Source organism: Dendrobates tinctorius, unplaced genomic scaffold (genome assembly GCF_039654945.1).
Source record: "Dendrobates tinctorius isolate UK_male_01 unplaced genomic scaffold, ASM3965494v1 ptg000224l, whole genome shotgun sequence".
NCBI classification, from domain to species: domain Eukaryota; kingdom Metazoa; phylum Chordata; class Amphibia; order Anura; family Dendrobatidae; genus Dendrobates; species Dendrobates tinctorius.
This window is the reverse complement of record NW_027361891.1, coordinates 13161648-13175051: the sequence shown is the minus strand read 5'-3', so window position 1 is coordinate 13175051 and position 13404 is coordinate 13161648. Positions and strand designations below refer to the sequence as shown.

At 43.5% G+C, this 13404-nt stretch overlaps 1 protein-coding gene across 1 annotated transcript in view; it reads right to left on the bottom strand.

Annotated features, from left to right (window-relative positions):
* The window catches only part of RAB21 (RAB21, member RAS oncogene family), a 45033-nt gene extending 32103 nt beyond the window's left edge, over positions 1-12930 (bottom strand). The window contains exon 1 of the mRNA XM_073555535.1: positions 12605-12930. Within this exon, the coding sequence (XP_073411636.1) occupies positions 12605-12757 (153 nt within the window). The 5' untranslated portion in view covers positions 12758-12930. The remainder of the gene's footprint in view (positions 1-12604) is intronic.
* Between the last annotated feature and the right edge of the window lie 474 nt (positions 12931-13404).

The following is a 13404-nucleotide window of genomic DNA, read 5'->3' as shown; positions in this document are numbered from 1 at the left end:
AAGCGATTCTCATGCATTCCTATGGGTGCGGAATCGCGGCAGTTCTTTGCGATTCCGCACAAAGAATGAGCATGCTGCGATTTTTTCCGCGATGCGATTCCGCCGCAGAGAAAAGCGCAGCATTAGCACAGCATGTGCGGAATGCCATAGGAATGCATGGGGGGAGTTCTGTACACGATTTAAGCGTTTTCACGCCGAAAATCGCAGCAAAAACGCTTAAAAATCGCTACGTGTGCACACATCCTTAGTGTTGATAATTATGGCTTACAGCCAATTAGTCATTATCTCAGACGAAAAAAATGCAAAAGGCTACTTAAGCGTTTAAAAAGGTCCTTTATTCTGTTTCAGTAGGCTCCACAATCATGGGGAAGGACTGCCGACTTCACAGATGTCCAGAAGGCAGTCACTGACACTCCACAAGAAGGGTAAGCCACAAAAGGTCGTTGCTAAAGAAGCTGGCTGTTCAGAGTGCTATATCCAAGCATATTAATGGGAAGTACCTGATACTGCTCTATTACCTAGCACTATTCACCATTTTACCTATATTTTTCAGTACCAGGCATTTGCATCATTCCCCCATCATGCAATATCTATCATTTCTGCTGCCAATTGAATCCTGTATTATACTCATGTAATTATTTTCCACTTGCCGCACTTGTGTATTTTGTGGTATGGTTTATTAATTTGAATATATATATATATATATATATATATATATATATATATATATACACACACACACACACACACACACACACACAGTGCCTACAAGTAGTATTCAACCCCCTGCAGATTTAGCAGGTTTACACATTCGGAATTAACTTGGCATTGTGACATTTGGACTGTAGATCAGCCTGGAAGTGTGAAATGCACTGCAGCAAAAAAGAATGTTATTTCTTTGTTTATTTTTTTTTTAAATTGTGAAAAGTTTATTCAGAGGGTCATTTATTATTCAACCCCTCAAACCACCAGAATTCTGTTTGGTTCCCCTAAAGTATTAAGAAGTATTTCAGGCACAAAGAACAATGAGCTTCACATGTTTGGATTAATTAGCTCTTTTTCCAGCCTTTTCTGACTATTTAAGACCCTCCCCAAACTTGTGAACAGCACTCATACATGGTCAACATGGGAAAGACAAAGGAGCATTCCAAGGCCATCAGAGACAAGATCGTGGAGGGTCACAAGGCTGGCAAGGGGTACAAAACCCTTTCCAAGGAGTTGGGCCTACCTGTCTCCACTGTTGGGAGCATCATCCGGAAGTGGAAGGCTTATGGAACTACTGTTAGCCTTCCACGGCCTGGACAGCCTTTGAAAGTTTCCTCCCGTGCCAAGGCCAGGCTTGTCCGAAGAGTCAAGGCTAACCCAAGGACAACAAGGAAGGAGCTCCGGGAAGATCTCATGGCAGTGGGGACATTGATTTCAGTCAATACCATAAGTAACGTACTCCACCGCAATGGTCTCCGTTCCAGACGAGCCCGTAAGGTACCTTTACTTTCAAAGCGTCATGTCAAGGCTCGTCTACAGTTTGCTCATGATCACTTGGAGGACTCTGAGACAGACTGGTTCAAGGTTCTCTGGTCTGATGAGACCAAGATCGAGATCTTTGGTGCCAACCACACACGTGACGTTTGGAGACTGGATGGCACTGCATACGACCCCAAGAATACCATCCCTACAGTCAAGCATGGTGGTGGCAGCATCATGCTGCGGGGCTGTTTCTCAGCCAAGGGGCCTGGCCATCTGGTCCGCATCCATGGGAAGATGGATAGCACGGCCTACCTGGAGATTTTGGCCAAGAACCTCCGCTCCTCCATCAAGGATCTTAAGATGGGTCGTCATTTCATCTTCCAACAAGACAACGACCCAAAGCACACAGCCAAGAAAACCAAGGCCTGGTTCAAGAGGCAAAAATCAAGGTGTTGGAGTGGCCTAGTCAGTCTCCTGACCTTAACCCAATTGAAAACTTGTGGAAGGAGCTCAAGATTAAAGTCCACATGAGACACCCAAAGAACCTAGATAACTTGGAGAAGATCTGCATGGAGGAGTGGGCCAAGATAACTCCAGAGACCTGTGCCGGCCTGATCAGGTCTTATAAAAGACGATTATTAGCTGTAATTGCAAACAAGGGTTATTCCACAAAATATTAAACCTAGGGGTTGAATAATTGACCCACACTTGTATGATTAAAATTTAACTGAGCAACATAACTTTTTGGTTTGTAAGATTTATGCATCTGTTAATAAATCCTGCTCTTGTGTGAAGTTTGAAGGCTCTAACTTATTTGCATCTTATCAAACCTGCTAAATCTGCAGGGGGTTGAATACTACTTGTAGGCACTATATATATATATATATATATATATATATATATATACACACACACACACACACACACTTCAGTTGTGCATCCTCTATTTGTTTGTTAGTATAAATATAGAAACAAATAGTCATAAAACCTGTGGAAGACTAATACATTTCAGTAGGCCAACATTTCGCAATTTAAAATCATTTTTCAAGTTGGTGTTATAAAGTTTTCTAATTTACTGAGATAATGACTTGGGTTTTCATTGGCTGTAAGCCATAATCATCAACATTAACAGAAATAAACATCTCAAATAATCACTGTAATGACTTAACTTTTTGTATTGAAGAACTGAAATAAATTCGCTTTTTGATGATATTTTGAGAGAAGCACTTGTATGTGTCAAGCCACAGAGTGGGAAAAGATATAAAGAAGTCAGCGCTTTGTGTATTTGCAAAATATATACACATGCAATATCTATAAAGGACCATTGTAATAAGGGTAAGTTTCCACGGTCAGGAAATGCTGCGGATTGGACTCTGGGTATATCCGCAGCGTCCAGATGTTACAGCATAGTGGAGGGGATTTTATTAAATCCCATCTCCACTGTGCGTTAAAAGACGCAGGTGGCAGACCTGTCTATTCGCACATGCAACGTGTCTTTATAGGACGCAGCATGTCTATTTATCTTGCAGAGAAATAACTACCATGAGGTAGAACAGTGTACACAAGTTTTAACAAATACCTGCCAACAAATAAAAGTGCTACTGTGCAAGCAAAACGCATATGCCACATAAGGTAAGTATATATGATGTATCATATACTTACCTTATGTGGCATATGCATTTTGCTTGCACTACAGTAGCACTTTATTTGTTGGCAGGTATTTGTTAAAACTTTGTGTACACTGTTCTACCTTATGGTAATTATTTTGTTCCTTGTTATTTAGCACTATTTCAAACCACTTTGCTGTTTCACTGCAATGGGACTTTGCTTTAATATATAAAAATTTTTGCCATGTGTATTTATGAGTCTATGGATGCGGATTTTGTGGCAGTATATTAATTATATATAATTTTCAGTGCTCCAGTTTTATTCAGCTAATCATTGTTTTAACCCCTTAGTGACAGCAAGTTTGCAGCTTAATGACCAGGCCAATTTTTACAATTCTGACCACTGTCACTTTATGAGGTTATAACTCTGGAACGCTTTAACAGATCCCACTGATTCTGAGACTGTTTTTTTTAATGACATTGTACCTCATGTTAGTGGTAAAATTTCTTCGATATGTCTTGTGTTTATTTATGAAAAAAACAGAAATATGGCGAAAATTTTGCAGTTTTAAAACTTTAAATTTTTATGCCCTTAAATCAGTTGTATCACAAATTTCTTAAACATTTCCCACATGTCTACTTTACATCAGCACAATTTTGGAAACAGTTTTTTTTTGCTAGGAAGTTATAAGCATTAAAAGTTGACCAGCGATTTCTCATTTTCACAACAAAATTAAAAAAAAAAAAAAAAGTTTTGTAAATGGACCACATCATATTTAAAGTCATTTTCAGGGGTGTACATAACAGAAAATACCCAAAAGTGACACCATTCTAAAAACTACACCCCTCAAGGTGTTCAAAACCACATTCAAGAAGTTTATTAACCCATTACGTGCTTCACAGGAACTAAAGCAATGTGGAAGGAAAAAAAATTACCATTTAACTTTTTTTTGCAAAAAAATTTACTTTAGAACCAAATTTTTTTTATTTTCACAAGTGTTTGACTTTTTCAACGCAGAATTGGCTGGAATTGAGATTGGTTGCCATATTGTGTTCGGAGAGCCCCTGATGTTCCTAAACAGTGGAAACCCCCAACAAGTGAACCCATTTTGGAAACTAGACCCATTAATAAACTTTTCTAGATGAGTGGTGAGAACTTTGAACCTTCAAGTGCTTCACAGAAGTTTATAACGTAGAGCCGTGAAAAAAAAAAAAAAAAAAAAAAAATTTCCCACAAAAATGATCTTTCGCCCCCAAGTTTTTATTTTTACAAGGGTAACAGGAGAAATAATACCCCCACAGTTGTTGTGCGATTTGTCCTGAGTACGCTGATACCCCATATGTGGGGGTAAACCACTGTTTGGGTGCACAGCAGAGCTCAGAAGGGAAGGAGTACAGTTTGACTTTTTCAATGCAGAATTGGCTGGAATTGAGATTGGAGGCCATATCGCATTTGGAGAGCCCTTGATGTGCCTAAACAGTGAAAAAACCCCACAAGTGACACTATTTTGGAAACTAGACCCCTTAAGGAACTTATCTAGATATGTGGTGAACACTCTGATCCCCGAGCACTTCACAGAAGTTTATAGACGCAGAGCTGTGAAAATTAAAAATCATTTTTTTTCCCCTCAAAAATGATTTTTTAGCCAGTTATTTTTTCTTTTCCTATAGGGCAACAGGAGAAATTGGACCACAAAACTTGTGCAATTTGTCTTGAGTACGCTGATACCCCATATGTGGGGGGGGGGGGGGAACCACAGTTTGGGCGCATGGGAGAGCTTGGAAGGGAAGGAGCGCCATTTTGGAATGCTGACTTTGATGGAATGGTCTGTGGGCGTCATGTTGCGTTTGCAGAGCCACTGATGTGCCTAAACAGTATAAACCCCCCACAAGTGACCCCATTTTGGAAACTAGACCCCGCAAGGAGCTTATCTAGATGTGTGGTGAGCACTTTGAACCCCCAAGTGCTTCACAGAAGTTTATAACGCAGAGCCGTGAAAATAAAAAGTCTTTGTTTTCCACAAAAGTGATTTTTTTAGCCCCCAATTATTTTTAATTTTCCCAAGGTAACAGGAGAAATTAGACCCCCCAAAGATGGTAAATAGTGGAAACCCCTCAATTCTTGCTCCAACCCCAATGGAAATTTTTTTTTTTTTTGTTTTCTTCATTATGTTTGCCCAACTAAGGGAAGGGGGTGATAAATGGGGGGGGGGGGGGTTATTTACTATTTTATTTTGATCACTATGATAGTTTATCATAGTGATCAAAATGAATGAATGGGATCTGCCAGCCGACAGGTTTGCAGCGGGCGCCCGCCATTTTCTTCCGGATCCAGGAAGGCAGCGCCCACCGGAGGACGCCGGCAGGACAGAGGTCCACCAGGAGGGAACCCAGGACCACCAGGAGGTAGGGGGGGGGGGGGGGGGGGGCGGAAATCGGGGACCCTATTACTCTTTCCTCTGATGTGCGATCACATCAGAGGAAAGAAAAATTAAATGCAAAATCGTGTCTTTTTTGTGATAGCCGTTATAGGGTTAATAACGGTGATCACAAAAGCGGGGGGGGGGGGGGGGGGGGGTCGGTAAAAACCGGCCTGATTCATGTTCTCTGGGGTCTCGGCTACCCCCGGAAGCCGAGACCCCTGAAAAAAATCCAACACTGGTGGACGCTATTTACTTGCTCCACAGCGCCGTGAATTAACGGCGCTGTGGTTTAAGTACCCTTAATTACCGCCGTTAAAAGGCGTATCGGTCATTAAGGGGTTAAAATATTTACTTAAAATAAATTATTTATGTTATTTTCTATTACTTTGTGGCACATTTCTTTGTAGGATTATATTGTTGCTTGTGCTTGACTATTTATTCTCTATACAATTGGTTATAATTTTAATCCCATCATCAGTCACCTGCTGCCAACTGGGACAGCAGAAGCGGATTATTGGGTTATTCCTTTCCCCACAGTCATTTACAGTCGGGAACAGCTGTGTTAGCCGCGCTCTGCCAGTAAACGTATTAAACCCCACCCCCCCAGATAAATTTACGCTGTAGGACGTGACTGAGCGCCGGACAGGAAATGTATATTGTTACTTTTTTATTTTCTTTTTTTTTTTCCTCTTACAGGAGATCAGGGAAGTAGCAAAAGGAATTACCGTATATACTCGAATATAAGTCGAGTTTTTCAGCCCCCTTTTTGGACTGAAAAACACCCCCCCCCCCCTCGACTTATATTCGGGTCACGGTTCAAACTTACCTGGTCCCCGTCGTCTCCGCGTTCCCCGGTACTTGTCTGCGGTCCCCTGCAGCCTGTCAGTGTCCCGGCGGCGGGTGATAGGGCCGTGGCGGCTGCGTTGGCGTTGTTTCAAGTCGCTCTGTGCCGCTCTCTCCCGGCGCGTCTTCTGGCAGTGACGTACAGGGGGCGCGTCCGGCGCGATGACGTGGATAGCACGCGCCCTCTGAGTCACTGAAGAGCCGGCGCAGAGGGACTGAAGAGCCGGTAATGCAGCATTTATGGGGCATAAGTTGTGCAGCATTTCAATATTTGGGCCACCATTATTCATGTGCAGCATTTATGGGGCATAAGTTGTGCAGCATTTCAATATTTGGGCCACCATTATTCATGTGCAGCATTTATGGGGCATAAGTTGTGCAGCATTTCAATATATGGGCCACCATTATTCATGTGCAGCATTTATGGGGCATAAGTTGCGCAGCATTTCAATATTTGGGCCACCATTATTCATGTGCAGCATTTATGGGGCATAAGTTGCGCAGCATTTCAATATTTGGGCCACCATTATTCATGTGCAGCATTTATGGGGCATAAGTTGTGCAGCATTTCAATATTTGGGCCACCATTATTCATGTGCAGCATTTATGGGGCATAAGTTGTGCAGCATTTCAATATTTGGGCCACCATTATTCATGTGCAGCATTTATGGGGCATAAGTTGTGCAGCATTTCAATATTTGGGCCACCATTATTCATGTGCAGCATTTCAATATTTTGGGCCACCATTATTCATTCTTATCTATTTTTATTTTTGAAATTTACCAGTATCTTCGGCAATTCCCACCCTAGACTTATACTCGAGTCAATAAGTTTTCCCAGGTTTTTGAGGCAAAATGGGGGGGGGTCGACTTATACTCGAGTATATACGGAGTGTAATAAAGATTTAAAAAGTGTGTTGTCTTCTTTCATTAACATACTTTTTTCTTATTGTGCGTGTTTATTTATCCCTTTATTTACTATAGGATTAGCAATGGATAGGTGTCTTATTGACACCTCTCCATTACTAATCCGGGCTTAATGTCACCTTACAATAGAAAGGCGGCATTAACCCCTTATTACCCCCACTTGCCACCACTACAGAGCAAGTGGGAAGAACCAGGCAAAGCTCCAGAATAGGCACATCTAATAGGTGCACCTTTTCTGGGCAGCTGCCGTTTTTTAGGCTGTGGGGGGCCAAAATCAATGAGAACCAACGTTGATGAAGCTGACAGCTGAGGGCTGCAGCCCCCAGCTGTAAGTTTCATATGGTAGGTTCATAAACAGAGGGGAACCCCATGTCAGGTTTTCATTCATTCTGCTCTCCTGACTGCTGTTGCCGGCAGAGCAGGAGAGAAGGTCAGCCGCAGTCGGCACCAGCCGCCAGGAACAGAGCTTACTGTAGCGCTTCTTCCCTGGCAGCCATCTGTGTGGTCCTGATGCGGCTCAGGTGCGGCACACGGTTGCCACGTGTGAACATGGACGACAAGTGTGCACATGGACAGCTCCAGTACCATGTTTACCGGGACCGGAATTATCTGGACGTGTGAAACTGGCCTTAGGTGCAGCAATAGGAAAAACAGGAGGCTCGCTTCTTTAAAAATCCGTGTGGTTTTATTTCCTCCGTAAACCATGAAGCAACAACAAAAGGTAACCGGCCTTCAGAGCAGGCAAAAGCAACACAAACAGTCCTTAGCTGGGCTTTGTTCCCTCAGGCCCTGTGAGCACAGAGGCTAGGGCAATGTCCAGCCCAGAGGCTCTGTTTTGAGCCATACACAGGAGGCCTTCTACCTCCCAAGTCACAGCCTGTGTGCCAAACCACAGACTCCATTATGTAGGCTGTAACCACACCCACAGGTGAGGTATGGATCACATGGGCTGGTCACATGGTCATGACCTCACTGCAGGTCCTCAAACACCTGCAGGTCCTGAAGGAAAACAGGGGTACAGTGAGCACCCTCACCTAGAGGTGAGGCAATTTGGGTAGCCAGACCCTCCCATCTCTCATAGCTACCCACAACCCGGACCCAGGTGCACTAATCGACATTAGTGCTCATGTGCACTAAAGATAAAATACTCCGGGTTGCATCGCAGGGATGCTCAGAAGTCCCAGAAAACATCCCAGGCTTACAGAGCAGAAGACCTCCTCCTTTGCGCCACATAGCGGCCATTCATCACAATGCCGGTCACAGTCTCTCACAATTTGGGAAGGTGAATTTCACCCGAAATCATCTCTTCACTCCGAGCTACGTCACTATCCTATACGAATATAGAACACGTCAATAGATCACCATCGATTACTTTGTTTTAGTACAGCTTAGGATCCACTATTTTAATATGTCCTGAAATGTATCAGATTACTATTTTAGTGAACTTGGATTTTTATTAAATCACATTAGATCTGACTGGCATTAGTGATATATAGATGGTTTTATCACCAAGGAATCAATCTGTAGACTGAGCCCTCATGGGCAAGGTCATCTCTCCTTTTGTACTTGTGTGTGCCTGTTTTTGCTCATGTTTATTGTACTTGTCTATATTTGCCCCTTTCACATGTAAAGCGCCATGGAATAAATGGTGCTATAAAAAAAAAAAAAAAAAAAAAAAAAAAAAAGGTACAATAATATAATCTATTCCACAGTGCAATCTCACCATCAGATCACTGCTGGAGAATCACACGTTCAGATTCTCCACCAATATAAATTTGTAGGTATATATGATCAAATCTTCAATGGTCACAAAGTTACATATTCACCTGACCCGATATCACTAACCTACTAGATTTCAGTTCAAGACTATTGGTCGTGTATTAATTCCACTCATCACACATTGTTATGCGGGTTTAAAATTATGCAGCCATTAGTCTCCCCAGACCTATTGGATCAGAATATATGATCCTTAAGAGAGTAGATCACTACCAGTTGACGACTTAGCAAAATGGTTGCATCGAAGAGACGTGTGGAATCGCATATGCTCTATGGATTCTAAATGATATAATTGTGGATCCAATATGATCTGGCAGCAAGATAGTCGCCTGTATATAGTCTCCTGGCTGTGAGTTGAGCTGTGTGAAAATAACATAGCACTAGTGGTCAGATGAACTGTGACCACTGCAGATTTGATCATACACACCTATATATTTATTTATATTAGTGGAGAATCTGAACGCAAGATTCTCCAGCAGTGATCTGATAGTGAGGTTGCACTGCGGAATAGATTATGATCCCTTAGTGCTAAAACCATCTATAGCACTAATGCGATTTAATATAGAGCCAAGTTCGCTAAAATAGTAATCATCTATATTTCAGGACATTTTAAAATAGTGGACCCAAAGCTCTACGGACAGAGTAATCTATTGACGTGTTCTATATTCGTACAGGATCGTGACATTGTAGCTCGAAGTGAAGGGATGCTGTCGGGTGAAAGTCACCTTAAACTGTAATATTGAAGTTCCCGCTAGAGCCAATAAGCGTAGCGCAATAATAAAAACTGGACTTGTGTGCGCTCACACTTTTGTCACCAAATCTACACACATTTGTTTTGTAATTTTAAGTGTGTTTCCTTTGCAAACTAATTAAAAGTGATGTTTTACTTTAGGATCTTCAATAGGGATCTCTAGTTGCCTTAGGCAAATTGTGTATTACGAGTTCACAGACACCAAACATGAATATAGTCTGTTAATATTTACGTGGTGAGAAAAAAAAAAAAAATGCAAGCGAAGAGAAAAGTGCCATTTTCTGAGACCCATAGCATCTCCGTTTTTCAAGATCTCGGGCTGGGTGAGGGATTATTTTTTGCACGCTGAGCTGACGTATTTATGGACACCATTTTGGGGTAGAAACTACGTATGATCGCACAAATTATGGTATGTATCCAGGTTGAGAACATGTCCAAAGTTTTTTTTCCAATATTCTCCCTACATTTAGATGAAGAATGAAGAGGTGGAGTACTTCCTCACACATTGAAAACCTGGGATACCACAAAAAAAAAAAAAAAAAATTGGTGCAAACACAAAACCAAATAAAAGTAACTTTTTCTTAAACTTGCTATTTTTAATAAAATTACAAATATAAATAGACGATGTATAGGATCAAGGTTTCAGTAAGTGAGAAAACACGAGAAGCACGCAAAGTTCGGCAAAACCCAATAATGGATCTGGGAGCAACAGGCAGAAGTCACAACGCGTGTCAAAGGCAATAATGCATAAGAAAGTAAAAAAGAGCAATCACACTGCTAGTAAAGAATGTATATAGTCAGTGATGAGTACTAAGTACACAGCAAAATGCTGTTGTCAGGGATTGTCGGCGGCATTTAACATGTTAACAGCCGCTGGTGAATCACAACTACACCTGCAACTGTTACAGCTGTAAAGTGCCGGAAAAGATGCGATTTTCTTGATAGCTCACCACCGAAGCCCACATCAAATACCGGGACAACGCAGCCTATGACATATGTATACGTCATAGGTGGTGAAAAGGTTAACACAGAAAATTAGATAAACTTCAAAAGGGGGATTGTCCAGTCTAAACTGATAAGGCTGCAATCACGACGTGACTGCAAACTTATGAACCCCTCCTCTCTGCGCTGCGAGAATTCGCCGGTGTCAGCGCAGACACCGGCAGGTACATATGCGTTATACATATTCCCAGCCAGAAACCAACCGGTGGGTGCAGCCTCGCTCATTACAACTGTATGGGACGAAGCTGTGCCTACTAGAAAGGCTCTGACCAGGCGTATGTATAATACATATGTACCCCACGGTCCCAGCTCAGAAGCTGGCAAATCCCTGCAGCACAACATATCTGAAAAACTATCAAGACTAAAAAGACCAAAACGATGGTTTTACGCTTGCATGCAAATCTGGTATGTCCCTTTACAAATCCCCGTGGTTCTCAGACTTTTCATGGCGATGTACTTTACCATTAACGCACGTTTAGGGTGTGCACACGCTGCTGATTCTTCTGCGGATTGATCCGCGCAGATTTTGCAAAATCCGCAGGTCAAAAGACCTGCGGTTTATCACCTCTACAATGGACGAGATGGTAAACCGCAACAGAATCCGCAGAAAAGTGACATGTCATTTCTTTCTGCGGATTAGAAAACGTCTGCACTGCGGTTTCCATAGGATATTATGGTACTGTACACCTTTCTGCTGCGGATCCGCAGGGCCAAAACCACTGCGGGTCCGCAGCAAAAGCCGCAGCGTGTGCACACACCCTTAGGTCGACAAGCTTTGGATTTAAACAACAAAGGGCACTTTCCAAGCTTTTAGCAGTAGTTTTTCAAGGAACTTTCAGAATTTTTCCGTTGCCAAACTATTTGCAAAACTCATGAAGTATTACTGCAGAGGAAGTCCCTGTTTCTCAGAAACTATACCCCACCTCAGGGCATTCTTCAAGAGATTGAGTAACCAGCTCTACCACAAATGTCTAAGAAAACAAACAAGTGGGGATTGATTCCCCCAATAGGCCTGATGTGCACAAGATGTCAATAAAACCAAGGGGAAAAAAAGAAAACTGCATCAAGTGACAAGTCCCCAAATTCACATTGGTGGGGGGGGCCGTAGCCCCGGTCATTGGGGGCATGGCGATAGCAAACATGGATTATTTACCGTAAACTATTGCATTCAATATGTTTTCTTCTATCTCCACAACTAGTTTTTCGCTGACAGGGAGATTATGACTTTGTCACGTTTTTGATCACTTTTTCAACCCAAAGTAGACAAAACACAAATTATTTTTGGTTATTGGACTCCAGATTTTGTCAGAAGACCTTAGTGACGAACCAGCGTCATAGTTTGGGGTGTTACATGCTGATTTTTTTTTTCAGGGGGGGGGAATGTTTATTTTTCCCCCCCACAACAATGGCCTAGGTGGGGGGAGATTTGCTAAACCATCCCACACACCTATCCTTACACGGGGACAGTACGTGATCACACGCTCCAAACTTACGCCAGGGACCAGAGTACTGGGCGGCATTATACCAGTCGCATGACAGGTCTGGCATCATGGCGCTGGGCCAGAGATGACACGAGTCACATGACCACGCCAGCCAATCAGCAGCTGAGGCACGACTGCAGCGGTCACATACAGTGTCACTAGGTACAGCAGTGCCGACATGACTGACAGGAGCAGCAGATGGCGATAACCACGGATAGGCCATAGGTGCAGAACCCCTGTACGCCACTTATAGCCACACTTGGCACCAGCCCCTTGTACCCTCTGCCCCCACGTGGGAGGCTGCGCCCGGCGGCGGCACATGTCGCACCTGCAGGGTGGTGATGTGTTTGTCGTTGAACTTGTTCTCGCAGTAGCGCAGCACCAGCGACGTCTTGCCCACACAGCCCTCTCCGAGCAGCACCACCTTGAACGAGTACGTCTTGCTGCCTCCAGCTCCGCCTCCTGCTCCTCCAGCCGCCATGGACGCCACTGACGCGGGCACCTAGGAGCCTACACCGAAGGCCAAGCGCGGCCCAGACGGCAGGCGCACTGACCAGCGACACCGCTCTGACAGGCCAAGGACTCCGGGCGCTTCTCTCCGCCTCCCTCTAATGGCGACTTCTTCCTCTTACGTCACTGCTCTCATCACGTGGTGCCGGGGAGCCTCTAATAGAGGAGGCTATTGGGGGGGTGTCCGCGGCGTCCTAAGGCGGGGCCAATGGAGGGGCGTGACTCCGCAGGCTGTTTACTGGGAGTCCAATTTCTGCCGCTGATGCTCTGCGCATGCGCGGTGCCCGCTGCTTGCTTTATCCGGCTGTCACAAGGCACAGAGGAATCGAAAGTTTTGTAAATCAGAGAAAACTCCTTTGGAAAGTTCTGACGACTTCATGTGCCTCCTAATCCAGAGGGATGCTTACACTTAGGCCGGCAGCTTTCCTTAGGAATCATGATGCAAATAGAGACAGCATCCAATCCTAGAGCAATAGAAAAGCGCAATAGAAAATTGTTCACCTAGCGTTATACACAGGAAAAGTCACGGGAAAACCAGAGCTTCACATACATGGTTAATCAAAAAAATGTCCGCAGGACCAGGGAAGAAATATCAAAAGTGCAATCATATACTCCCTT